The 26,125-nt window shown below is 41.4% G+C and overlaps 1 protein-coding gene across 2 annotated transcripts in view; it reads left to right on the forward strand.

Annotated features, from left to right (window-relative positions):
- FANCC (FA complementation group C) overlaps positions 1 to 26,125 on the forward strand; it is a 1,120,322-nt gene that overhangs the window by 37,880 nt on the left and 1,056,317 nt on the right. For both annotated transcript variants that reach the window (XM_053702420.1, XM_053702421.1), the window contains exon 3: positions 18,489 to 18,573. In XM_053702420.1, the coding sequence (XP_053558395.1) occupies positions 18,489 to 18,573 (85 nt within the window). The remainder of the gene's footprint in view (positions 1 to 18,488; positions 18,574 to 26,125) is intronic.

Here is a 26,125-nt window from a genome sequence, read left to right on the forward strand (position 1 = left end):
GTAATACCGGAAGTGCCTCCGGCGTCCTGCAAAGCTCACTGCGCAGGTCCGCCGGTTCTCATAGCAACCCGTTTGTTAGATCTGTGAAAATGGAACAGATAACAATTTTAAACGTAACCGCTATATTTCTTAATGCCTTTATGCTTAAAATACTTTACTAGTATGATGTGTTGCTGGCACACCTTAAATGGCAAATTGAAACACGGTATGTTTGTCGCTAACACTGTGTAGATACATCCAGTTGTCATGGCAACCATTGTTGTTGATCTACGTCAGTGGGGACTCCAAATCAGCAATGCCGTTAATAGCCTTAAAACTAGAGACATTGATATTATGCAAGATGTGATATGAATGTATGTAAGGCACCAGAAAAACCATGAAAGCCATCCCCTAATTTTTAATATATCCTTTACATGTAACATGCTGTCTCACTTTTGTGGGAATATATAGAGGCTGCTATTATAGATAAAAGATAACAAATTACATTAATGTACTAAGACGTCCTAACTTAGGTGCCTATATGTTTGTTAGCCCTAAATGTCAATATTAGACTAGATGTAGTTAGTTAATTAAAGGAAGCAGTGCCAATCTAATTGGGTAGTTAACCCCTTGGGGTCAAAGTCCCCAAGTTGAAAATCCACTTAGATTCTTTTTGCAATAGAAGATTGGCTCTATCACCCCCCCTATTGAGCTTGGGCACATGATCTATAATGACATATCTTAGGTCACTAACCGTATGGCCACACATCGCAAAGTGCCTAGCAACTGGCTGTTCTGATTCTTTTTCTCGAATCGCCAGCCTGATAGCAGCGCAGTGGTTAGCCATACGGATACGTAGGGTATCTACCGTCTTACCTACGTAAAAAAGTCCACATGGACAGTGTAAGAGATATACAATGAACTCTGTTGTGCATGTTACTCTGTATCTAATTGTATACTTTCTGTTAGTATGAGGATGTAGAAATGTCTTGGTGTTACTCATCCCACTGCACGTAGTGCAGCCGAGACATCTATAACATCCCACTTTAGGGGATTGTAGCCAAGTTCTCTTTTTGTAGCTGTCCACAGGATCCACTTTAACCAGAGTGTCCCTTAGAGATCTTGCTCGTCTGTAACTCACTCTTGGTGGCCCCATTGTGGTAAAAGGTAATGTGGTATCTGTGGCCACAATCTCCCATTTTTCTTTTACAGTTCTTAATACTTCCTTTTTGTCTGCGGTATATGTGGTAAGATAGGACAATCGATTTTCCATCTGTAATGGTTCCCTTGTACATAAGGCGTCATCTTGTTTCATATTCCAGAACTGTGCAAGATGTTTGTCGATATGTACTTGCTGGTATCCGTTGTACCTTAAATGGCAAATTGAAACACGGTATGTTTGTCCCTAACACTGTGTAGATACATCCGGTTGTTGTTGATCTACGTCAGTGGGGACTCCAAATCAGCAATGTCGTTAATAGCCTTAAAACTAGAGACATTGATATTATGCAAGATGTGATATGAATGTATGTAAGGCACCAGAAAAACCATGAAAGCCATCCCCTTATTTTCAATATATCCCTTACATGTAACATGCTGTCTCACTTTTGTGGGAATATATAGAGGCTGCTATTATAGATAAAAGATAACAAATTATATTAATGTACTAAGACGTCCTAACTTAGGTGCCTATATGTTTGTTAGCCCTAAATGTCAATATTAGACTAGATGTAGTTAGTTAATTAAAGGAAGCAGTGCCAATCTAATTGAGTATTTAACCCCTTGGGGGCCAAAGTCCCCAAGTTGAAAATCCACTTAGATTCTTTTTGCAATAGAAGATTGGCTCTATCACCCCCCCTATTGAGCTTGGGCACATGATCTATAATGACATATCTTAGGTCACTAACCGTATGGCCACACATCGCAAAGTGCCTAGCAACTGACTGTTCTGATTCTTTTTCTCGATTCGAGACAACCAGCGGACCTGCGCAGTGAGCTTTGCAGGACGCCGGAGGCACTTCCGGTATTACGTGGTGATGGTGGTGGGTAATGTATAAATATGTATATTGCTTTTACTGTTTGTAATGGTCTGAGGACGGGACTAACTACCCCGAAACGTCACTAAATTAAATGTATTTGATTTAAGACCCGGAGAGTGCGCTCCTATTTTTACTTACTTGCATAAAGCTTTGATTGCACCCGGGCAATTTTGTCTGTAGAAAGTGTGTGCATTGCCCCCATAGATAATTGAGAGATATATATATATTGTGTGTGTGTGTATATATGTGTGTGTATATGTGTATATATATATATATATATATATATATATATATATAGTGTGTGTGTGTGTATATATGTGTGTGTATATGTGTATATATATATATATATATATATATATATATAGTGTGTGTGTGTGTATATATATATATATATATATATATATATATATATATATATATATATATCATGAGTCAATGACAAGAGGCATATATGTGCAGTCAACCAGTCAGCAGCTAGCTCCCAGTAGAACCTTGCTGCCCCTTATCCTACCGAGGTATGCTTTTCAATAAATTATACCCAGATAAAGCAAATTAGATAACAGAAAGCTATTTAGAATTGCAAGCTCTCTCTGAATTTTGAAAGTTTAATATTGATTTTACTGTTCTTTTAAATTAGCATCCATATCCTGTAGGTAAAAAAAGAATTGTTACAAACTATCTTCTCCTTTTTTTTTTTGCAGCATAACCAAATTAGACCTTTGTATTGCATGAAGGATCTCTACTGCTATTTCTCTTGCAAGGTGTATCCAGTCCACGGATTCATCCTTTACTTGTGGGATATTCTCATTCCCTACAGGAAGTGGCAAAGAGAGCACACAGCAAAGCTGTCCATATAGCTCCCCCTCTAGCTCCACCCTCCAGTCATTCTCTTTGCCGGCTCTAAGCACTAGGGTCTCTCTACGGGAGGGTAAAGTGAATGTGGTGTTAGAATTGTAGTTTTAGTATCTTCAATCAAAAGTTTGTTATTTTAAATGGTACCGGTTTGTACTATTTACTCTCTAGCAGAAAAGTGATGAAGATTTCTGCTGAAAGGAAAATGATTTTAGCATGTTGTAACTAAAATCCACTGCTGTTCCCACACAGGACTGAGGAGTACCAGAAAACTTCAGTTGGGGGGAACGGTTTGCAGGGTAATCTGCAATGAGGTATGTTCAGTCATTTATTTCTAGACAAGACTGAGATAATGCTAGAAGAGACTGACAATATCCCCATGAGGGGAGGGTAAGCTATGTTCACAGACTTAGTAAGGAATTGAATGCTTACATAACAGGGCTAATTATGCTGGTTGACACTGATACAGGGCAATTGATTGTTTATTCAAGAATAATATCGTTTGTAGACACTTTGAAAGTCCTTTTGGGGTTCTTTCTGGGGTTATTACCCACATGGCTGGTTTTTAGTCACTTAAGAGTGATTTACTAGGCCTCACAACTCCGGAGTAGAGTGGGAGGGGCCTAATTTCACGCCTCAGATGCACAGTTAGAATTGAAGAGAAGTTCATGCTGCTTCACATGGAGGGTCCTGCTGCTGTAGAAGCTGATAGTATAGCACATAGAAGCTATATTCCCCCAAATCTGATCCCTAAGGGCAGGTAGGGCCACAGCAAGGCTGTGGCAAGGTGCTATACTATTTTTAACTGGGTGCTGGCTTTAGGCTGCTCCGGTTTGGGCATTAAGGGGTTAATCGTTTTGAAACTTGTGGTGCAATCTTATTAAGGCTTTAGGTACATATTGTGAAAATTTCAGGAGAATTGCTGCATTTTTCACTGTTTTGTAAAATTGTGTGCTCTTTTTATCTCTTAAAGGCACAGTAACGTTTTTTTCAAATTGTGTTTTTTATTTGATTAAAGTGATTTCCAAGCCTGCTTGTATATATTACTAGTCTATTAAACATGTCTGACACTAAGGAAAATCCTTGTTCAATGTGTTTAGAAGCCATGGTGGAACCCCCTCTCAGAATGTGTCCCACTTGTACTGATATGTCTATACATTTTAAAGATCATATTGTTGCACTTAAAAATGTGGCCCTAGATGATTCTCAGACTGAAGGTAACGAGGGTAGCCCGTCTGCCTCTCCCCAAGTGTCACAACCAGTTACGCCCGCGCAAGCGACGCCTAGCACCTCTAGTGCGTCTAACTCTTTTACATTACAAGACTTAGCGGCAGTCATGGATAATTCTCTTACAGCCTTCTTATCTAAACTGCCTGTATTACCCGCAAAGCGTGATAGCTCTGTTTTAAGAACAGATTATGAGCATTCTGACGCTTTGGTAGCCGTATCCGATATACCCTCACAACGCTCTGAAGTGGGAGCGAGGGATTTGATGTCTGAGGGAGAAGTCTCTGATTCAGGAAGGGTTCCTCCTCAGACAGATTCAGATACATTAACTTTAACTTTTAAATTTAAACTAGAACACCTCCGCGTTTTGCTTAGGGAGGTATTAGCTACTCTGGATGACTGCGACCCTTTAGTGATCCCAGAGAAATTGTGTAAAATGGACAAGTACCTAGAGGTCCCTGTTTACATGGATACGTTTCCGGTCCCTAAGAGGATTGCGGATATCGTTACTAGGGAGTGGGATAGACCAGGTGTTCCCTTTGCTCCCCCTCCTGTTTTTAAGAAAATGTTCCCCATACCTGACCCTGTGCGGGACTCGTGGCAGACGGTCCCTAAGGTGGAGGGGGCTATTTCTACACTTGCTAAACGCACAACCATACCAATTGAAGACAGTTGTGCTTTTAAAGACCCTATGGATATGAAGTTAGAGGGTTTACTTAAGAAAATTTTTGTTCAACAAGGTTTTCTTCTCCAACCTATTGCCTGCATTATTCCTGTAACTACTGCAGCTGCTTTCTGGTTTGAGGCGTTGGAAGACTTGCTCCAGATGGAGACCTCATATGAGGAAATTATGGATAGGATTAAGGCTCTAAAGCTAGCTAATTCCTTTATCACTGACGCCGCTTTCCAAATAGCTAAGTTAGCGGCGAAAAATTCAGGTTTTGCCATTTTGGCGCGCAGGGCGCTATGGCTAAAGTCCTGGTCGGCCGATGTGTCGTCTAAATCCAAGCTTTTGAACATTCCTTTCAAAGGAAAGACCCTCTTCGGGCCTGAATTGAAAGAGATTATTTCAGATATCACCGGGGAAAATGCCATGCTCTCCCTCAGGACAAGCCCTTTAAGACAAAGAACAAAGCTAATTTTCGTTCCTTTCGCAATTTCAGGAACGGTCCCGCTTCATCATCTCCGGCTGCAAAGCAAGAGGGTAACGCTTCACAGCCCAAGGCAACCTGGAAACCTTACCAGGGCTGGAATAAGGGTAAACAGGCCAAAAAGCCTGCAGCTGCCACCAAGACAGCATGAAGGGTAGCCCCGATCCGGGACCAGATCTAGTAGGGGGCAGACTCTCTTCGCTCAGGCCTGGGCAAGAGATGTACACGATCCTTGGGCATTAGAGATTGTAGCCCAGGGATACCTTCTAGAATTCAAGGACTCTCCCCCAAGGGGAAGGTTCCACATTTCTCGTCTGTCTACAGATCAGACAAAGAAAGAGGCGTTTTTACGCTGTGTAGAAGATCTACTTACAATGGGAGTGATCCACCCAGTTCCAATTGCAGAACAAGGACTGGGGTTTTACTCAAACCTGTTTGTGGTTCCCAAAAAAGAAGGAACTTTCAGACCAATCCTGGATCTCAAAATTCTAAACAAATTCCTCAGAGTCCCATCATTCAAGATGGAGACCATTCGGACAATCTTACCAATGATCCAGGAGGGTCAATATATGACTACCGTGGATCTAAAGGATGCGTATCTGCATATTCCTATCCACAAAGTTCATTACCAGTTTCTCAGGTTCGCCTTTCTGGACAAGCATTATCAGTTTATGGCTCTTCCTTTCGGGTTGGCCACTGCTCCCAGAATTTTCACAAAGGTGCTAGGGTCCCTCCTGGCGGTGTTAAGACCGCGGGGCATAGTAGTGGCGCCTTACTTAGACGACATCTTAATTCAGGCGTCGACTTTTCAAAGAACCAAGTCTCACACGGAGATCATATTGGCCTTTCTGAGGTCTCACGGGTGGAAGGTGAACGTAAAAAAGAGTTCTCTCTCCCCCCTCACAAGAGTTCCATTCCTAGGAACCCTGATAGACTCGGTAGAAATGAAAATATTTCTGACGGAGGTCAGAAAGTTAAAACTCTTAACTACTTGCCGAGCTCTTCATTCCATTCCTCGGCCATCTGTAGCTCAGTGCATGGAGACAATCGGACTAATGGTAGCGGCAATGGACATAGTCCCTTTTGCTCAGATACACCTCAGACCACTGCAACTATGCATGCTCAAACAGTGGAATGGGGATTATGCAGATTTGTCTCCTCAAATTCAGTTGGACCAGGAGACCAGAGATTCTCTTCTCTGGTGGTTGTCTCAGGATCACCTGTCTCAGGGAATATGTTTCCGCAGACCAGAGTGGATCATTGTAACTACCGATGCCAGTCTGTTAGGCTGGGGTGCGGTCTGGGACTCCCTGAAAGCTCAGGGCTTATGGTCTCGGGAAGAAACTCTTCTCTCGATAAACATTCTGGAACTGAGGGCGATATTCAACGCTCTTCAAGCATGGGCCTCAACTAGCTGCGGCCAAATTCATCAGATTTCAGTCGGACAACATCACGACTGTAGCTTACGTCAATCATCAGGGGGGAACAAAGAGTTCCCTAGCAATTACGGAAGTAACCAAAATAATCAGGTGGGTGGAGAATCACTCCTGCCATCTCTCAGCAATTCACATCCCAGGAGTAGACAAGTGGGAGGCGGATTTTCTAAGTCGTCAGACTTTTCACCCGGGGGAGTGGGAACTCCACCCGGAGGTATTTGCCCAGCTGACTCAGCTATGGGGCACTCCAGAGTTGGATCTGATGGCGTCCCGTCAGAACGCCAAACTTCCTCTCTACGGGTCCAGGTCCCGGGACCCCAAGGCGGTATTGATAGATGCTCTAGCAGCGCCTTGGTCCTTCAATCTGGCTTATGTTTTTCCACCGTTTCCTCTCCTCCCTCGTCTGGTCGCCAGAATCAAGCAGGAGAAGGCTTCGGTGATTCTGATAGCGCCTGCGTGGCCATGCAGGACTTGGTATGCAGACCTAGTGGACATGTCATCTGTCCCACCATGGACACTGCCAATGAGGCAGGATCTTCTAATACAGGGTCCGTTCAAGCATCCAAATCTAGTTTCTCTATGTCTGACTGCTTGGAGATTGAACGCTTAATTCTATCAAAGCGTGGTTTCTCTGAGTCAGTTATAGATACTCTGATTCAGGCTAGAAAGCCTGTCACCAGGAAAATCTACCATAAGATATGGCGGAAATATCTTTGTTGGTGTGAATCCAAGGGTTACTCATGGAGTAAGATTAGGATTCCCAGGATATTGTCCTTTCTCCAAGAAGGATTGGAGAAAGGATTGTCAGCTAGTTCCTTAAAAGGACAAATATCTGCTCTGTCTATCCTTTTTACACAAGCGTCTGGCAGAGGTACCAGACGTTCAAGCGTTTGCTCAGGCTTTAGTCAGAATCAAGCCTGTCTATAAACCTGTGGCTCCGCCATGGAGTCTAAATCTAGTTCTTTCAGTTCTTCAAGGGGTTCCGTTTGAACCTTTACATTGCATAGATATTAAGTTGTTATCTTGGAAAGTTTTGTTTTTGGTAGCTATCTCTTCTGCTCGAAGAGTTTCAGAATTATCTGCCTTACAGTGTGATTCACCTTACCTGGTGTTCCACGCAGATAAGGTAGTTTTGCGTACCAAGCCTGGTTTTCTTCCTAAAGTTGTTTCTAACAAGAATATTAACCAGGAAATAGTTGTTCCTTCTCTGTGTCCTAATCCATCTTCAAAGAAGGAACGTCTACTATACAATCTTGATGTAGTTCGTGCTTTAAAGTTCTATTTACAAGCAACTAAGGATTTCAGACAAACATCTTCCTTGTTTTTTATCTATTCTGGTAAGAGGAGAGGTCAGAAAGCGACTGCTACCTCTCTTTCCTTTTGGCTGAAAAGCATCATCCGTTTGGCCTATGAGACTGCTGGCCAGCAGCCTCCTGAAAGAATTACTGCTAATTCTATCAGAGCAGTGGCTTCCACATGGGCCACAAAAATGAGGCTTCTGTTGAACAGATTTGTAAGGCAGCGACTTGGTCTTCACTGCATACTTTTGCCAAATTTTACAAATTCGATACTTTTGCTTCTTCGGAGGCTATTTTTGGGAGAAAGGTTTTGCAAGCAGTGGTGCCTTCCGTTTAAGGTACCTGTCTTGTTCCCTCCCTTCATCCGTGTCCTAAAGCTTTGGTATTGGTATCCCACAAGTAAAGGATGAATCCGTGGACTGTATACACCTTGCAAGAGAAAACAGAATTTATGCTTACCTGATAAATTACTTTCTCTTGCGGTGTATCCAGTCCACGGCCCGCCCTGGCATTTAAGTCAGGTAAAATTTTTTTGTTTAAACTACAGTCACCACTGCACCCTATGGTTTCTCCTTTTTCTTCCTAACCTTTGGTCGAATGACTGGGGGGTGGAGCTAGAGGGGGAGCTATATGGACAGCTTTGCTGTGTGCTCTCTTTGCCACTTCCTGTAGGGAATGAGAATATCCCACAAGTAAAGGATGAATCCGTGGACTGGATACACCGCAAGAGAAAGTAATTTATCAGGTAAGCATAAATTCTGTTTTTTTTTTGTACACTTTCACAACTCAATGCATGCCTCTTTTTCCTGATGTGACCATACTATTATCTATCACACTTGAAAAATAATAATATAACCATCAAAACACATTTTCAGTTAGAAAAAAAAGTAAGTATAAACACACACATATATATACAATATTTAGTTAAAGGGACATGAAACCCAAATTTTTTCTTTCATGATTTAGAAAGAGCATGCAATTTTAAACAACTTTCTAATTTACTTCTATTATCTAATTTGCTTCATTCTCTTGATATTATTTGCTGGAAACATATCTAGATATGCTCAGTAGCTGCTGATTGATAGATGCACATATATGCCTTGTGTGATTGGCTCACTCATGTGCATTGCTATTTCTTCAACAAAGGATATCTAAAGAATGAAGCAACTTAGATAATATAAGTAAATTGGAATGTTATTTAAAATTGTATTCTCTTCCTGAATCATGAAAGAAAATGTTTGGGTTTAGTGTCCCTTTAAGTGTGTTTTTATTTATGGTTGTATTAATATTGCACAAGTGATAATTATATGGTCATAATAAGTTAGGATTACAATTTCCTTTTTGGGATCAAGTGATCTTAAATTTTACATTGAAAAGCACTTGCAGCCCCATTAAAAACTATATATGCAGAGTGCTGCAGCGGACAGTAGGACTGTGGGCTCTTACCGGTTCACTCTAAACTCTTTCAGTGACAGCTCCGGTGAATAGATGCTCTTCTTCCTGCGCATCCAGGTTTTCAATGAGGCCAGCTTAGGTAATGCGATGTGCTGCTCTCCCGGTCTTTACTGAAGCCCTCTGAAGCACTGCTCCCCGCGGAGGCGATGCGCTGCTCCCCGCGGAGGCGATGCGCTGCTCCCCGCGGAGGCGATGCGCTGCTCCCCGCGGAGGCGATGCGCTGCTCCCCACGGAGGCGATGCGCTGCTCCCCACGGAGGCGATGCGCTGCTCCCCACTGATGCGAATGCGCTGCTCCCCACTGATGCGAATGCGCTTTTCCCCACTGATGCGAATGCGCTGCTCGCCACTGATGCGAATGCGCTGATCTCCACTAAAGCGCTGCTCCCCACGGAGGCGATGCGCTGCTCCCCACTGAGGCGATGCGCTGATCTCCACTAAAGCGCTGCTCCCCACGGAGGCGATGCGCTGCTCCCCACTGAGGCGATGCGCTGATCTCCACTAAAGCGCTGCTCCCCACGGAGGTGATGCGCTGCTCTCCACTGATGCGCTGCTCCCCACGGAGGTAATGCGCTGCTCTCCACTGATGCGCTGCTTCCCACTAATGTAATGCGCTGCTCTCACTGGTGCGCTGATCTCCACTAATGCACAGCTGTGATACGTTGCTCCCACTGGTGCGCTGATCTCCACTGAGATGATGTGCTTCTTTCGCAATGACAGCATTGTCTTCTCTCCAGCACTTTTCTAACTGAATTATATATACAGCGCCTTCTAACTGAAGTAATGCGCACATGCTAGTAGCACTCACCCCCGGCACTAATTAGATTGAAATTGGCGCCGCCAGCCAATGGTAAGTAAATTAATCGGATGGTTGGCGGAGGACCAAGGCAGTATGGTGGTGTGAAAAGGGACACTAGGAACAGAAGGGAAATAAAATGAATGCGCCAGTGGCGCCCGGGATAATTTGCGCTCTGCTCATCTGTCTGATAGACACTGTCTGTAATAAAAAAAAAAAAACCTTACACCCGGCTGCGGTCTTCTTCTGTTCTCCTTGGGAAAAAAACCCACATGCCCTGCGCTCAGAACTGCATGTCCCGGGCGTCGGGCGATAGGAATTATATAATTATTTACAAAACACAGAAACAGAGCACACTCTGACTGTACAGGGTACACATCCCAAGTCACTGTGAACCCCACAGCCCTGAATACTTACAGACAGCTGGATAGTTAAAGTGACATTAAACCCAAAACATGTATTTCATGATTTAGATAGTGAATACAATTTTTAAAAAGTTTCCAATTTACTTCTATTATCAAATGTATTTCAGTCTCATGTTATTCTTTGTTGAAGAGATACCTAGGTAGGTAGCGTGCACATGCCTGAAGCACTACAGGACAGGAAATAGTGCTACCAGCTAGTGCTTCTGCTAATGTATAACATTGTTGCAAAACTGCTGCTATATAGTGCTGCAGACATGTGCATACTCTTGAGCTTACATTTCTGCTTTTCAAATAAGGATAACAAGAAAACAAAGAAAATATGATAATTGAAGTAAATTAGAAAGTTGTTTAAAATTTTTTGTTCTATCAAAATCATGAAATAAAAAAATTGGGTTTTATGTCTGAGCAGGCCTGAAGGGAAACAGAAATATATATATATATATATATATATAGGCAAAAAGGTATTTAGTCAGCCACCAATTGTGCAAGTTCTCCCACTTAAGAAGATGAGAGAGGCCTGTAATTTTCATCATAGGTATACCTCAACTGAGAGACAGAATGTGGAAACAAATCCAGACAATCACATTGTCTGATTTGGAAATAATTTATTTGCAAATTATGGTGGAAAATAAGTATTTGGTCAATATCAAAAGTTCATCTCAATACTTTATTTATCCTTTGTTGGCAATGACAGAGGTCAAACGTTTTCTGTAAGTCTTCACAAGGTTGTCACACACTGTTGCTGGTATGTTGGCCCATTCCTGCATGCAGATCTCCTCTAGAGCAGTGATGTTTTGGGGTTGTCGCTGGACAACACAGACTTTCAACTCCCTCCAAAGGTTTTCCATGGGGTTTAGATCTGGAGACTGGCTAGGCCACTCCAGGACCTTGAAATGCTTCTTACGAAGCCACTCCTTCGTTGCCCGGGCGATGTGTTTGGGATCATTGTCATGCTGAAAGACCCAGCCACGTTTCATCTTCAATGCCCTTGCTGATGGAAGGAGGTTTGCACTCAAAATCTCACGATACATGGCCCCATTCATTCTTTCATGTACACGGATCAGTCGTCCTGTTCCCTTTGCAGAGAAACAGCCCCAAAGCATGATGTTGCCACCCCCATGCTTCACAGTAGGTATTGGTTGCAACTCAGCATTCTCTCTCCTCCAAACACGACGAGTTGTGTTTTTACCAAACAGTTCTACTTTGGTTTCATCTGACCATATGACATTCTCCCAATCCGCTTTTGGATCATCCTAATGCTCTCTAGCATACTTCAGACGGGCCCAGACATTTACTGGCTTAAGCAGGGGGACACGTCTGGCACTGCAGGATATGAGTCCCTGGCGGCGTACTGTGTTACTGATGGTAGCCTTTGTTACGTTGGTCCCAGCTCTCTGCAGGTCATTCACTAGGTCCCCCCATCTGGTTCTGGGATGTTTGCTCACCGTTCTTGTGATCTTTTTGACCCTACAGGGTGAGATCTTGCGTGGAGCCCCAGATCGAGGGAGATTATCAGTGGTCTTGTATGTCTTCCATTTTCTAATTATTGCTCCCACAGTTGATTTCTTCACACCAAGCTGCTTGCCTATTGCAGATTCAGTCTTCCCAGCCTGGTGCAGGTCTACAATTTTGTTTCTGGTGTCCTTCGACAGCTCTTTGGTCTTCACCATAGTGGAGTTTGGAGTGTGACTGTTTGAGGTTGTGGACAGGTGTCTTTTATACTGATAACAAGTTCAAATGGGTGCCATTAATACAGGTAATGAGTGGAGGACAGAGGAGCCTCTTAAAGAAGAAGATACAGGTCTGTGAGAGCCAGAAATCTTGCTTGTTTGTAGGTGACTAAATACTTATTTTCCACCATAATATGCAAATAAATTCTTTCCAAATCAGACGATGTGATTGTCTGTCTGGATTTGTTTCCACATTTTGTCTCTCATAGTTGAGGTATACCTATGATGAAAATTACAGGCCTCTCTCATCTTCTTAAGTGTGAGAACTTGCACACTTGGTGTCTGACTAAATACTTTTTTGCCCCACTATATGTGTGTTTGTATATACAGTTGTGCTCATAAGTTTACATACCCTGGCAGAATTTATGATTTCTTGGACATTTTTCAGAGAATATGAATGTTAACACAAAAACTTTTCTTTCACTCATGGTTAGTGTTTGGCTGAAGCCATTTCTTATCAATCAACTGTGTTTACTCTTTTTAAATCATAATGACAACATAAACTACCCAAATTACCCTGATCAAAAGTTTACATATCCTGGTGATTTTGGCCTGATAACATGCACACAAGTTGACACAAAGGGGTTTGAATGGCCACCTGTGATCTGTTTGCTTGTAATTAGTGTGCGTGTATAAAAGGTCAATGAGTTTCTGGACTCCTGACAGACCCTTGCATCTTTCATCCAGTGCTGCACTGACATTTTTGGATTCTGAGTCATGGGGAAAGAAAAAGAATTGTCAATGGATATGTGGGAAAAAGGTAGTTGAACTGTATAAAACAGGAAAGGGATATAAAAATATATCCAGTGTTCAAACTCTAAGCAAGAAGTGGAAAATGAGGGGTTCTGTTTGATAACATACTGCATTCATCTTGCTATCATCTTGCCATCAATTACCTGTGCCTTTGTTGCTCACACATCCCCAAAACATCAGCAATCCACCTCTGTGTTTCACAGTAGGAATGGTGTACCTTTCATCATAGGCCTCTCCAAATGTAGCCTTTATGGTTGTGGCCAAAAAGCCCAATTTTGGTCTCATCACTCCAAATGACTTTGTGCCAGAAGGTTTGAGGCTTGTCTCTGTGCTGTTTAGCGTATTGTAAGCGGAAGACTTTGTGGCATTTGCGTAGTAATGGCTTTCTTCTGGCGACTCGACCATGCAGCCCATCTTTCTTCAAGTGCCTCCTTATTGTGCATCTTGAAACAGCCACACCACATGTCCTGTATTTCACCTGAAGTTATTTGTGGGTTTGTCTTTGCATCCCAAACAATTTTCCTGGCAGTTGTGGCTGAAATTTTAGTTGGTCTACCTGACCCTGGTTTGGTTTCAACAGAACCCCTAATTTTCCACTTCTTTATTAGAGTTTGAACACTGCTGATTTGTATTCTCAATTCCTTGGATATCTTTTTCTATCCCTTTCCTGTTTTATACAGTTCAACTACCTTTTCCCACAGATCCTTTGACAATTCTTTTGCTTTCTCCATGACTCAGAATCCAGAATCGTCAGTGCAGCACTGGATGAAAGATGCACGGGTCTGTCTTGAGTCCAAAAACTCATTGACCTTTTATACACACACACTAATTACAAGAAAATAGATCACAGGCGATGATGGTTACCTTTAATAGCCATTCAAACCCCTTTGTGTCAACTTGTGTGCATGTTATCAGGCCAAAATCACCAGGGTATGTAAACTTTTGGGTAGTTTCTGTTGTCATTATGATTTAAAAAGAGTAAACATAGTTGATTGATAATAAATGGCTTCAGCCAAACACTAACCATGAGTGAAAGAAAAGTTTTTGTGTTATCATTCATATTCTCTGAAAAATGGCCAAGAAATCATAAATTCTGCCAGGGTATGTAAACTTATGAGCACAACTGTACATGTATATATGTGAAGAACATTGTAAATGTTAAATATTAAAAGCTACACCCCACTCCCGCCAACTTTAGCCCCAAAATACTGCCTAGTGCTGCTATCTTTATTTTTTAATAAAGTACATTATTACAGTATTTTGGGGGCATTTGGTTAATTTTAGAAGCGCTAATTGCTACCGGGAGCTTGTGGTAGCAATAACCAGCCACTTGTAATGACTGATTAATTATCGCTCATCCGTTTGCGGGCGCACAACAATTTAGCACTCCACTTGTAATCTAGCCCTTGATGAGTATTTTGCAAACTCATTCTGTAATGTAAAATTCTAGTTTTTTTTTAAGTGATCTAATAAAAAACAAGATGAGGTAGTTTGATAGTTCTTTCACATTTCATCTGGAGTGCTGGTTATGAATGTTGGACGTTACTGTTTACTTCATTTTACCTGAGTTTCACTTGTAATGAAGATAAGATACAGGCCTCCCCTGAAATTGCTACCTTCATCAAGCACAAAATGAAGACAAAATCAACATAGAAGTTGAACAGAAGTATGCATTTATATAGCACTTCACTCTCCCAATAAATAACTGATATTATACCATCAAGTTGGGAGATATGATTAGGTGATAGAAGTTAAAATATAACCTTTATTGGTTTATTTAAAATTGGAGAACAAACAACAACAACATAGAATTTAAAAACCGCAAAAAGTTTTAGACCAGTGGAGCTTGTATTGGCTAACACGTAGATGTATTGAATATTAAAGTGATCATCAGATACATTAGGGGGTTAGATTTAGTTGTGTATGGGTTAGTATGATATCTAGATTGTCAGCTAAATAATATGGATCCCCAAACCAGAATTAATAAAGTCACCCCTACTTATAAGACAAATATTGTCATATAGTGTCTTTTGTCAGTGGCTAAAATATGTAAAAGGTAGATTTGTTGTGTATTTTCACTTACACTGGATAATAGATATACTTAGCTCAGTGTGGATACCATAGCCTTTGTATTATTTACCAATAGTTTTTGACACAGGGTCTTTTATCAGTGGTTCAAATTAGTTCAATTACACAAGTTTTTTGCTACAAAGTCTTTTTTCAGTGGCTCATATTGTTCTATTGTAAAGTATGATTCACCATTCGTGTTGGATTGTTGAACAACACTCTAGTATGGCAGAGTATCTCTTATCAATGATTCATAACATCCACTTGTTACACGATTGTTTTTAAAGAACATGTATTGTCAGTTTTTAAACAGAAGATGGTTATCCTTATATATTTAACCAACTTAATATATTTTTGTTGTACTGTATTGGTGCTTATGTTAACGTGCACAAATCTGTAATATCCAGTAATTGGATCCCTTGGTGAAATTCTAATATTCAATATCACATAGTATAATGTTATGTCTCTTGTCAGTGGCTCATAATGTCCACTTTTAAATAAGAAATAAAAAAAAAATTTTTCACCAGCTTGTGTTATCGTTTTTTGTATAAATCTGAAAGATTATTTATAATGACATCTAGTGTAATGTTAATACTTGATTCGATTATCATAAAATTGCACTTAGCTTGGAGTGTGGCTTTAAATCTAAAGATAGACACTGTGATATTATTATCAGTTTTACGCCATATAATTATCTAATTATATGCTTTTCAGCTTACAGAAATAGTGGTCACTTTCAAAAATGGCGTTGAGCCTGTATTTTGGCCCATGTATATTCAACTTGACTTTTTACCCTTGTTTAATAATACTGTTCCAAAGGTTATATTATTATGTAGATAAGTAATACAATTGAAATATATAAGGAATAAAAGGAGTTTTTAAGTAATCTATTGGATAGCACTGTGGGCTTGAAATTATTTAGCAGGCAATCTTGAGCAGCACAGGGAGCTTCCCTGTTGTTATCTGTGTGTATTAGTACACAATTGTTTCAGATTTTATCAAGCTGCTACTAGGTAACTACCATCACGAGTGAACTTTGTATCAAGTGCTGCTGTTAGCCCCAAGTAAGTGTCAAAAGTATTTACACACTGCTCAAATCTGAGCTACCTTATTACAACCACAAAATTTAAGTTAGCATTGATAGATAGTACTTTGTTTAACGTATTGGTATATAAACCACTGTTAGGATTGTCAAGGACAACGTATCTGGCTCACAACACACTTGGTATCTATTGACTAAGTAGTAACACTTTGTATTAAAGTTAAATTCTACGGTAGCAATAAAGTCTCCTAAGTATCATTGGTCTGGGCCCATATTGGGAATTCAATGGTCTAAACTTTTTGCACTATTAAAATAGATAGGGGTTGACAAGAGGTCCAACACCCTCCCCTGACATGTTTCGCCGTCTAAGTTGCGGCTTTTTTGAAGGTGGCGCGCGCTCGTGCCTTCGGGTGTTTATCACCTAAGCTCCTCCCTCTTTTTGAATCCGTGACCAATCTGAGCCATCCTGATATCTTGAGGCTCATGACTTGAACAGGTTGAATGTTAGTACTAAGAGGATTGGTTACTGAGGGATATTTGTCGATTTGGCTAGAATTGAGGGAGCGTGTTGCATGATTAGAAAGGAATTGAATACTTTCCATTTATGTTAGTAGCTCTAGACAAAGTTGGATATTATACATAATAGGTAATACGGTGTTAATAGTATTTGGACAAATAAAACAGGGGATTATTGTCTATTGAGATCAGGGATTAAATACTATGGTGATGTGTATGTGAAAATATTGTTCGGCTATATAAAGTTATAAGTGTATGAATAAATATACGTGAAATGTGAGAAAAAATATGAGAAAAAATAGTAATGCCTAAGTAGAAGAAGTGCTACCAGCATTATATGTGCACTGTGAAGTGAATTGACAAAAATAATTGTGAGAAAGTGAACACAAAATGAAAAATAATAATGAAAAAGCGTGTAAATGTGTGGTTATACTACTGGGAATAAGTGATGAAAAAGAAACATTATGTTAGGAAATTAAGGTACATTATTATGATATCTATCATGAAATTGTTGTAGTACTTTATTATGGTACATTTCATGAAATTCTTATGGTACATTATTGTGGTACATATCATAAAATTATTAAGGTATATGTCAAGTACATACAACTTGATGCACTTTAAATCAAAAAAGAGGGGATAATTCATAAGCATTAAATAAAAGTGACTGATAGACAACATAAAAGTTATATAAAGATTGTATAAAAAATAATTTGTAATTATTTCTTACTTATCACAATTAATAAATAATAAAAAAGGGGGGGGGGTGAAAAAAATTGGGGTATCTTAATTTTGCAACTAATGATTATTTGGTTGCGGAATTTAGTTTAATATTTAGTCTAGAACCGCTATGTGATGATAAATCTGTAATATTCGTACTTAATTCTAAGGGGTAAATATTGTGAGCTAATGTCTTAACCGTGAAAAAAGTGTGGGTTTTTTTTTTAAAAAAAGGTTATTACTCGAAGGAAAAATGGGGGGGAGTGTGCAGAAGTTTGTAGGTGGGATTTGATGTTACAATTCAAATACTGTATATACCTTTGTTCTTGTAACTGAACTTAGAGGTATTGAATTTACACTAAGTTTCATGAATTCTAGAATGTATTCCGTGTTACCAACACATTCTAAGCTACTTATAAATAAAAAATAAAGAATATTTTTTTTTTCTATATAAACATAGAATAATTGTTTAATTCATTCATTCCCTTAGGATGAACACAGTCCATTAAATAAATCCATCTCGTTTTAATTTTCAGAAGTGATTTTTCCAGATCACCTCCCCTCAGACCTAATGATATCTTTTGTATACCATAGCATTGTAGTTCAGAGGTCTTGGATTGATGGTATTTCATAAAGTGGGAAGCCACTGAAGTAATTTTTCTGTCTTTGGATAAATCATTGGATGCATTCCGAATATTTCAGAGATGTTCCATGACTCTTGTATGGAGTTTTCTCGTCGTCATTCCTATGTAGGTCTGAGGACATGTACATTGGAGAGCATAAATGACTCCTACAGTGTTGCAGCTTATGTACATTTGGATTAGGTGCTGTTAGGTGCTAGTGTAGTGCTGTTGCACCCTTTTGTTCCCATCAAGCACAAAATGTCTATAATCTTTTTCACACGTCTTGCTGTGTCTGATTGTTAAGTGATTTCCAGTTATTTTGAAAAATGTATGTGATGTGTAGGCAGAAGTAACCTATCTATCTTCTTTATCTATCTTAGAGTCCAAGTGTTGCAATTCATAGATTTCCTGTCATTGGTCAGCTTCTGGGACGGCTTTGCTGGAATTCATTTGTCATAGGACATGGTAAGCACTACCAATATGGTCATTTTGTTAAATTATAAATGGGATCATCTTACTCTGTCCATGTATAACAAAATGTTACTGTAATAGTGCTAATATAATTTAAAATGCCAGCATATCCAAAACAGAATGTGAATAACATGTCTTTACCTTGAAACAAGAACTAAAAAACTATTCCATACAGAAATCCAGTTAGCTGTTGTCAGGGTGCCAGGAATCAGATTGAGACGAGAAGTGCAAAAATAATCACACCTTTATTAATAGCAAAAAATAATAAAAAGTCCACAAGTCAAATAACAAGCCAGGAGTCAAAACCAGAGCTGGTAGTCAGACGAGCCGAGTCAGGAGCCAAAGCGAATAGTCAGACGAGCCGGAATCAGGAACAAGGAAAACAGCAGAGTCAGGAACAAGCCAGGGATCAGGAACAAGGAAGGACGTCAGACAGCCAGGTAATACACAGGAACTCTCACAAACAGGTCTGAGACAGCGCAAAGGCAAAGCATACTGAACAGAGGCCCTTTAAATAATAAGTGATGACATCACAATTCTGAGACTGCATCCTGTCTCACATGGATGATGCACACCAGTATGGCCATAAAAGGAAGTGCAGGAAATGAGCAGCATCCCCCACAATGCACCATAGTCAGGAAGAGAGGTGAGTAAAATGGCTGCCAGCAGCACATGGCATACACAACAGGGAAAAAACCCTGACGGCTGTATCTCTTGTACATAACAACCAATCAATGGGCAGGAGTGCTGGAGCTCTGCATTCACGTAATGTACTACAGCCTCTCTTGGAGTTAAATTACAAGAAAAACTGGACAAATAAATACAAGCATTGCATTGCAATATGTGTGCATAAATTAAACATTTTGGGAGAGCGAAAGCTCGTCTCAAGTATTTCACTTTTTCAATTAGATATAAATGTATTGGAATGTAAGTTTTAGCCAGTCAGTGCTGACTAATAAATAACTCCCTGGGAGTGAGCACTATGTTATCTATATGGCAGACATGAATTAGCTCAGTGCAGCTGTGAAAAACTGTTAAAATGCACTGAGATAAGAAGTGGCAATTCAAGTACTTAGAATTAGCATATGAGCCTACCTAGGTTTAGCTTTTAACACAAAGGACAAAGAGAACAATACAAATTTGATGATAAAAGAAAGTTGTTAAAAATTGCATGCCTTATTCGAATCGTGAAAATTTAATTTTAACTAGACTCTCTCTTTCCATCTAATACGAGGAGAAGTCCACAGCTTCATTCATTACTTGTTGGAAATACAGAACCTGGCCACCAGGAGGAGGCAAAGACACCCCAGCCAAACGCTTAAATACCTCCCCCACTCCCCTCATCCCCCAGTTATACTTTGCCTTTTCGTCACAGGAGAATGGCAGAGAAGTGTTGGAAGATTTCAGAGTAGTCTCTTATGGAGGGTAGTACTCTTCAGAATGGGACTGGAGTTTTAAGTAGTCTTGTCAGCCTCTCAGTGAGAGCATTGACAAATGTTAGGGTCTGGAGATGCAGGTAGAGTCTTTCTGCGAAACCATCCAGACTCGTATTAACAGCTCCTTAAGCAATCAGTGTTTACGAGTTTCACTGCCTGCTTTCTTCACTCAAGTCCATGTCAGGAGCGATGCTACACACTGTCAAACTTGAGAGGCCGTGTTCCTGTTCCACGGCGTTGATTCTGGAAAGATTGTTTAATTTTTTTATATATGTAATGATAACGCAAGAAGACAGGGTCACAGTGTGGCTCCTTTTATCTGTATAGAATCAAGGGCTAATATCTCCGGAAGGTGATTATTGAACAGGGGGGATGTATACATGATTGCTTTATTGTGTTTTTTGCTGCGACATGTGTGAGATGTGGCTCTGGCAATGTGTGAACAGTCAGGTTCTTCCTTCATTTTGATTACTGTGCAGCCTGTTTAGTTTGGCGTGCTTGTTCTCGGCTGCAGGGGCGATCCTGCATTACACTCCATGTGACCGGGTGTGGCCACATTCTCTTCCTTTCCTGACCATCGGTTGCAGGAGACGAAAGCAGTTTCTCTGTGTGTCTGGGTCATAGGAGGTGGTGAGTACCCTGGCTATTGGGCATATAAAGGTGCCATTTATTTTTTGGTATAGTCCATATTAAAGGTGCAAGCTATGGAGGACTCTGATATGTTAGAGGGTACTCCCTCTTTACCTAAATCTAATTCCTGCTCAACTATGTTCCACATGCCTCAATAAAATAGTGATATCTAAAAGAAATAATATGTTAAGTACCACTGAACCGTCCACCTCTGAGGGGTCTCCGTCCTGCGAGGTGCGTTCCCTACATTCAACTCCGATTACCTATGCAGCTCCCCAGTGCACTTCTAATCCTCCTGCGGCAGGGGCCATGTTGCCCCCTGATTTTTCTGAGCAAACGGCAGTATCTGCGGTTTTTAGTGCTTTACTTCGCCCTACTAAGCACAGGCAAAAGGTTAAACATTGCTATCCTTCCCAGGGGTCATCTACTCCGTTGAAAGTATCTGAGACTAGATTATCCGCTGATGCAGAGGATTCCGATACTTCAGAGTACTCTCTCTCTGGGTCGGAATCTGCGGCCTCTAAACCTCCGGCTGCGGAGGAACCATACTTTAGGTTTAGGATGGAGCACTTGCGCTTTTTATTAAGAGGTGTTAGCTACTCTAGAGGTTCCGGAAACCGAAGTTACCAGAATAACCAGAATAACCTTCTATTCCTAAGATTGATAAGGTCTATGAGGACAGGGTGGTGCCCCAGACTTTCCCAGTTCCCGTAAAGATGGTGAATATTATAAAGAATGAATGGGAGAGACTTGGTTCATCTTTCTCCTCTTCTTCTTTGTTTAAGAAATTGTTCTCGGTTCCAGAAGTCGTGGTCTGCTGACATGACATCCAAATCTAGATTGCTTTCCCTTCCATTTAAGGGAAAGATTCTTTTTGGTCCAGGCCTGGACTCTATCATATTCATGGTCACGGGAGGGGGGGCAGGGTGCCTTTCTACCACAGGATAAGAAGAATAAACCTAAGGGTCCTAATTTTCGTCCCTTTCGTTCTGGTAAGTCCCAACGACAGCAGCCTGCTGCGAAACCCGAGCAGTCCAAGGGATCTTGGAATCCTTCTCAGTCTTGGAAACAAGCCAAGCAGAGCAAGAAGCTCACCGAGACAAAATCGACATGAAGGGGCGGCCCCCGATCTGTCTCTGGATTTTGTAGGGGGCAGAATATATCTTTTCACGGATTCTTGGATGAGAGACGTCCAGGATCCTTGGGTTCTGGAAGTTGTTGCCCAGGGTTACAGGATAGGAATTACTCCTCTCTAGGAGTAATTGTACCTGTACCTCTAGCAGAAAGGGGTCTAGGGTACTATTCAAACCTTTTCGTTGTACCAAAGAAGGAGGGCACGTTTCGCCCCGATTCTGGACCTAAAGTGCTTTAACAAGTTTTTGTCGGTTCCATCGTTCAAAATGGAGACATAAGGTTTATACTGCCCCTAGTTCAAGAGGGTCAGTTTATGACTACGATAGACTAGTAGGACGCTTACCTTCATGTGCCAATACACAAGGATCACTTAAGGTTCACCTTTCTGGATCAGCACTTCCAGTTTGTATCTCTTCCCTTTGGTCTGGCTACTGCCCCAAAAATCTTCACAAAGGTTCTGGGAGCTCTGCTTGTGGTGGGGAGATCCAGAAGGATAGCAGTAGCTCCCTAACTGGATGACATCCTAGTTCAGGCTCTGTCCTACCAGCTGGCAGAGGACCATTCGAGAGCTCTTCTCCTTCTTCTGCAAACTCATGGATGGAAGATAAATTCAGGAAAGAGTTCTCTGTTTCCCAGTACCAGAGTGGAGTTCCTGGGAACGATAACAGACTTCATAGCCATGCAAATATTCCTAACAAACCAGACACGTCACAAGATTGTCTCCAGCTGTCTTGCCCTTCAATCCTCATCAAGGCCATCAGTGGCCCGTGCATGGAGGCGATTGGGCTCATGGTATCCACTATAGATGTCATTCCTTTCGCCAGATTCCATCTCCAGCCTCTTCAGCTGTGCATGCTGAGGCAGTGGAACGGCGATCATTCGGACCTATCCCAACTGATCTCTCTGGACAACGGGTTGAGGGAATCCCTCTCTTGGTGGCTCCGTCCAGATCAGCTGTCCCATGGGACAGCCTTCCTCAGACCTTCGGAGATTGTGACTACGGACGCCAGTCTCTCAGGTTGGGGAGCGGTTTGGGGTATCAGGAAGGCACAGGGCAGGTGGAATCGGAAGGAGTCTCTTCTACCGATCAACATCCTGGAACTTCGGGTGATCTTCAATGCTCTGGGGGCTTGGCCCCTCCTGGGTTCGTCCAAGTTCATCAGATTCCAGTTGGACAATATTACCTCGGGGGCTTACATTAACCATCAGGAGGAAACGAGAAGCTCCCTAGCCATGAAAGAAGTATCTCGGATTCTGGAGTGGGCTGAGGCCCACGACTGCAAGCTATCACTGATCCACATCCCAATAGTGGACAACTGGGATTTTCTCAGCAGACAGTAGTTTCATCCTGGGGAATGGTCTCTTCACCCTGAAGTATTTGCGGAGATTTGCAACAGTTGGGGGACTCCGGAGATAGATCTCATGGCATCCAGACTCAACTTCAAGCTACCCAGATATGGGTCGCGGTCCAAGGAACCCCAGGCGGAACTGATAGATGCCTTAGCAGTGCCTTGGGGATTCAACCTAGTTTACATATTTCCACCTTTACCACTTCTAGCAGGAACAAGCGTCAACTATTCTGATTGCTCCGTCGTGGCTGTGGAGGATGTGGTTTGCGGATCTAGTTGGGATGTCAATGTCCCCTCCATGGAGGTTGCCCTGTCGCAGGGATCTGCTGGTACAGGGTCCTTTTGTGCATCAGAATCTAGATTCTCTGAGGCTGACTGCGGGGAGATTGAAACTTAGTCTTAGCAAGAAGAGGATTTTCTGAGAGGTTGATTGATACACTCATTCAAGCCAGAAAGTCGGTTACCCGTCACATCTATCATAAGGTGTGGAGGACCTACTTACTCTGGTGTGAGCATCGTGGATATTCCTGGCATAGGGTCAGGGTATCAAGGATTCTTGCCTTCCTCCTGGATGGTTTGGAGAATGGACTTGCTGCTAGTTCTTTAAGGGGACAGATTTAGTCTATATCTGTGTTTTTACACAAGAAGCTTGCTGAGCTCCCTGATATACAGTCTTTTGTTCAGGCTCTGTCCAGGATCAGGCCTGTGTTTGGACATTCTGCTCCTCCTTGGAGTTTGAATCTGGTTCTGAAGGTTTTGCAGGGGGCTCCATTCGAGCCTATGCATTCTCTTGATATTAAGACTCTGTCTTGGAAGGTTCTTTTTCTACTGGCCATTGCTTCGGTGCGCAGAGTGTCTGAATTAGCGGCCTTGCATTGTGAGCCTCCTTACCTGGTTTTTCATGTAGATAAGGCTGTCCTTCGCACTGGACTGGTATTTCTCCCTAAGGTTGTGTCTGATCGCAACATTTATCAGGAAATTATGGTTCCTTCCTTGTGTCTTCTTCTTCGAAAGAACGGTTACTTTATAACTTGCATGTGGTTCAAGCTTTGAAATTCTATCTTCAGGCTTCGAAGGATTTCAGATAAACTTCAGCTTTGTTGTCTATTTGGGGAAGCACAAGGGGCAGAAGGCTTCTTCCACTTCCCTATCTTTTTGGCTGAGGAGCATGATTCGCTTGGCTTATGAGACATAAGCATCCTCAGAGGATTATGGCTCACTAAACTAGAGCTGTGGCTTCTTCTTGGGCCTTTAAGAATGAGGCCTCTATGGAGCAGATGTGTAAGGCAGCTACCTGGTCTTCCTTACATACTTTTTCAAAGTTTTACAAATTTGACATTTTTCCTTCGGCTGAAGCTGCTTTTGGGAGAAAGGTTTTGCAGGCTGTGGTGCCCTCAGAATAGGGTCCGCCTCCTTTTTACCATCCCGTTTTTTATTCAGTGTCCTCTAGAGCTTGGGTATTTGTTTCCCACAAGTAATGAATGAAGCCGTGGACTCTCCTCGTATTAGATGGAAAACATAAATTATGCTTTTCTGATCATTTAATTTTCATTGTTACGAGGAGAGTCCACGGCTCCCACCCGGTTCTCCGTTAGGTGGATATAAATCACTTTTTTTCTTCTGGTACCATTTATACCCTGATATTTCTCCTACTGTTCCTTGTTCCCTCGCAGAATGACTGGGGGATGAGGGCAGTGGGGGAGTTATTTAAGCCTTTGGCTGGCGTGTCTTTGCCTCCTCCTGGTGGCCAGGTTCTGTATTTTCCACAAGTAATGAATGAAGCCGTGGACTCTCCTCGTAACGATGGAAATTAAATTATTAGGTAAGCATAATTTATGTTTTAACTTACTACTTGTAATGTGAGTCCTAATAGTGCCCCTTGCACGCTCCAAAAAAAACACACAGTGCGTGTTAAAAAAATTGTGTGACAGGTTAAGACTCTAGCTAATCATTTTTTTACTATCCACTTGTCATACTAGATTGTGCTCTATTTTTAGTAGGGTGATAGTGCAAGATAACGCTCCCTGCCATATCAGTTGCGCTCTTCTTGTAATATAGCTTTTATGGTGGATGGAAGTTTAGGTTTAAAGGGCCATTAGTTTGCAAAATTGACATGCTCTATAATTGCTGCACTAGTGACCCTGCACGTTTTGTGTTTAACCCCCACAAAGGAGTCAAACGGATAGTTAAAGGAATAGTCTAGTCAAAATTAAACTTTCATGAGATAGAGCATGCAATTTTAAGCAACTTTCTAATTTTCTCCTATTATCAAATTGTCTTCGTTCTTGGTTCAGCACCTGGGTAGCACTTCTGATTGGTGTCTAAATATAGCTACCAATCAGCAAGTTCTACCCAGGTGCTGAACCAAATATCGGCCGGTTGCTAAGCTTACATTCAAATAAAGATAGCAAGAGAACAAAGAAAAATTGATAATTGTAGTAAATTAGAAAATTTCTTAAAATTGCATGCTCTATCTGAATCAAATGTTGACTAGATTATCCATTTAAAGTACTACTTGGGAGCATCAGTGAACTGCTGTTCCTGAATGTAAATGTCCTGTGACCGCTGTGCTACTGCTGTTAATAAAAGGTTCACTGTCCATTTAAGGACCAACAAAAACGAAAATACTCTGTTAGGTTTTTTTTTTTTTTTAAATCATTCCAATTTTCTTCACATAGAAGAAAATGTTTTTTTTATAACTTTCATATAGGTGAGAGTCTACAATCCATTACTCCTGGGAATTACTCTTCTCTACCACTAGGGGAAAGCAAAGATTCCCAAACCCCGAGAGCCCTATAAAACCCCTCTCACCTCACACATACCTCAGTCTTTGATTTGCCTCTGCTGGAGGTGGTTAAAAAATGAAGATGTGCCTGTGATTCTTCAGTGAGAGAGAGAGGTTTTCAGTCTATATTGAGGCCTGTTTTCCCCTCCGAGTACAGTGCTTGTCAGAGGGATATATATGGGGTATGGTTTGGGATTCTTTTTTCACCTAAT

Source organism: Bombina bombina, chromosome 2, assembly GCF_027579735.1.
Source record: "Bombina bombina isolate aBomBom1 chromosome 2, aBomBom1.pri, whole genome shotgun sequence".
NCBI lineage: Eukaryota > Metazoa > Chordata > Amphibia > Anura > Bombinatoridae > Bombina > Bombina bombina.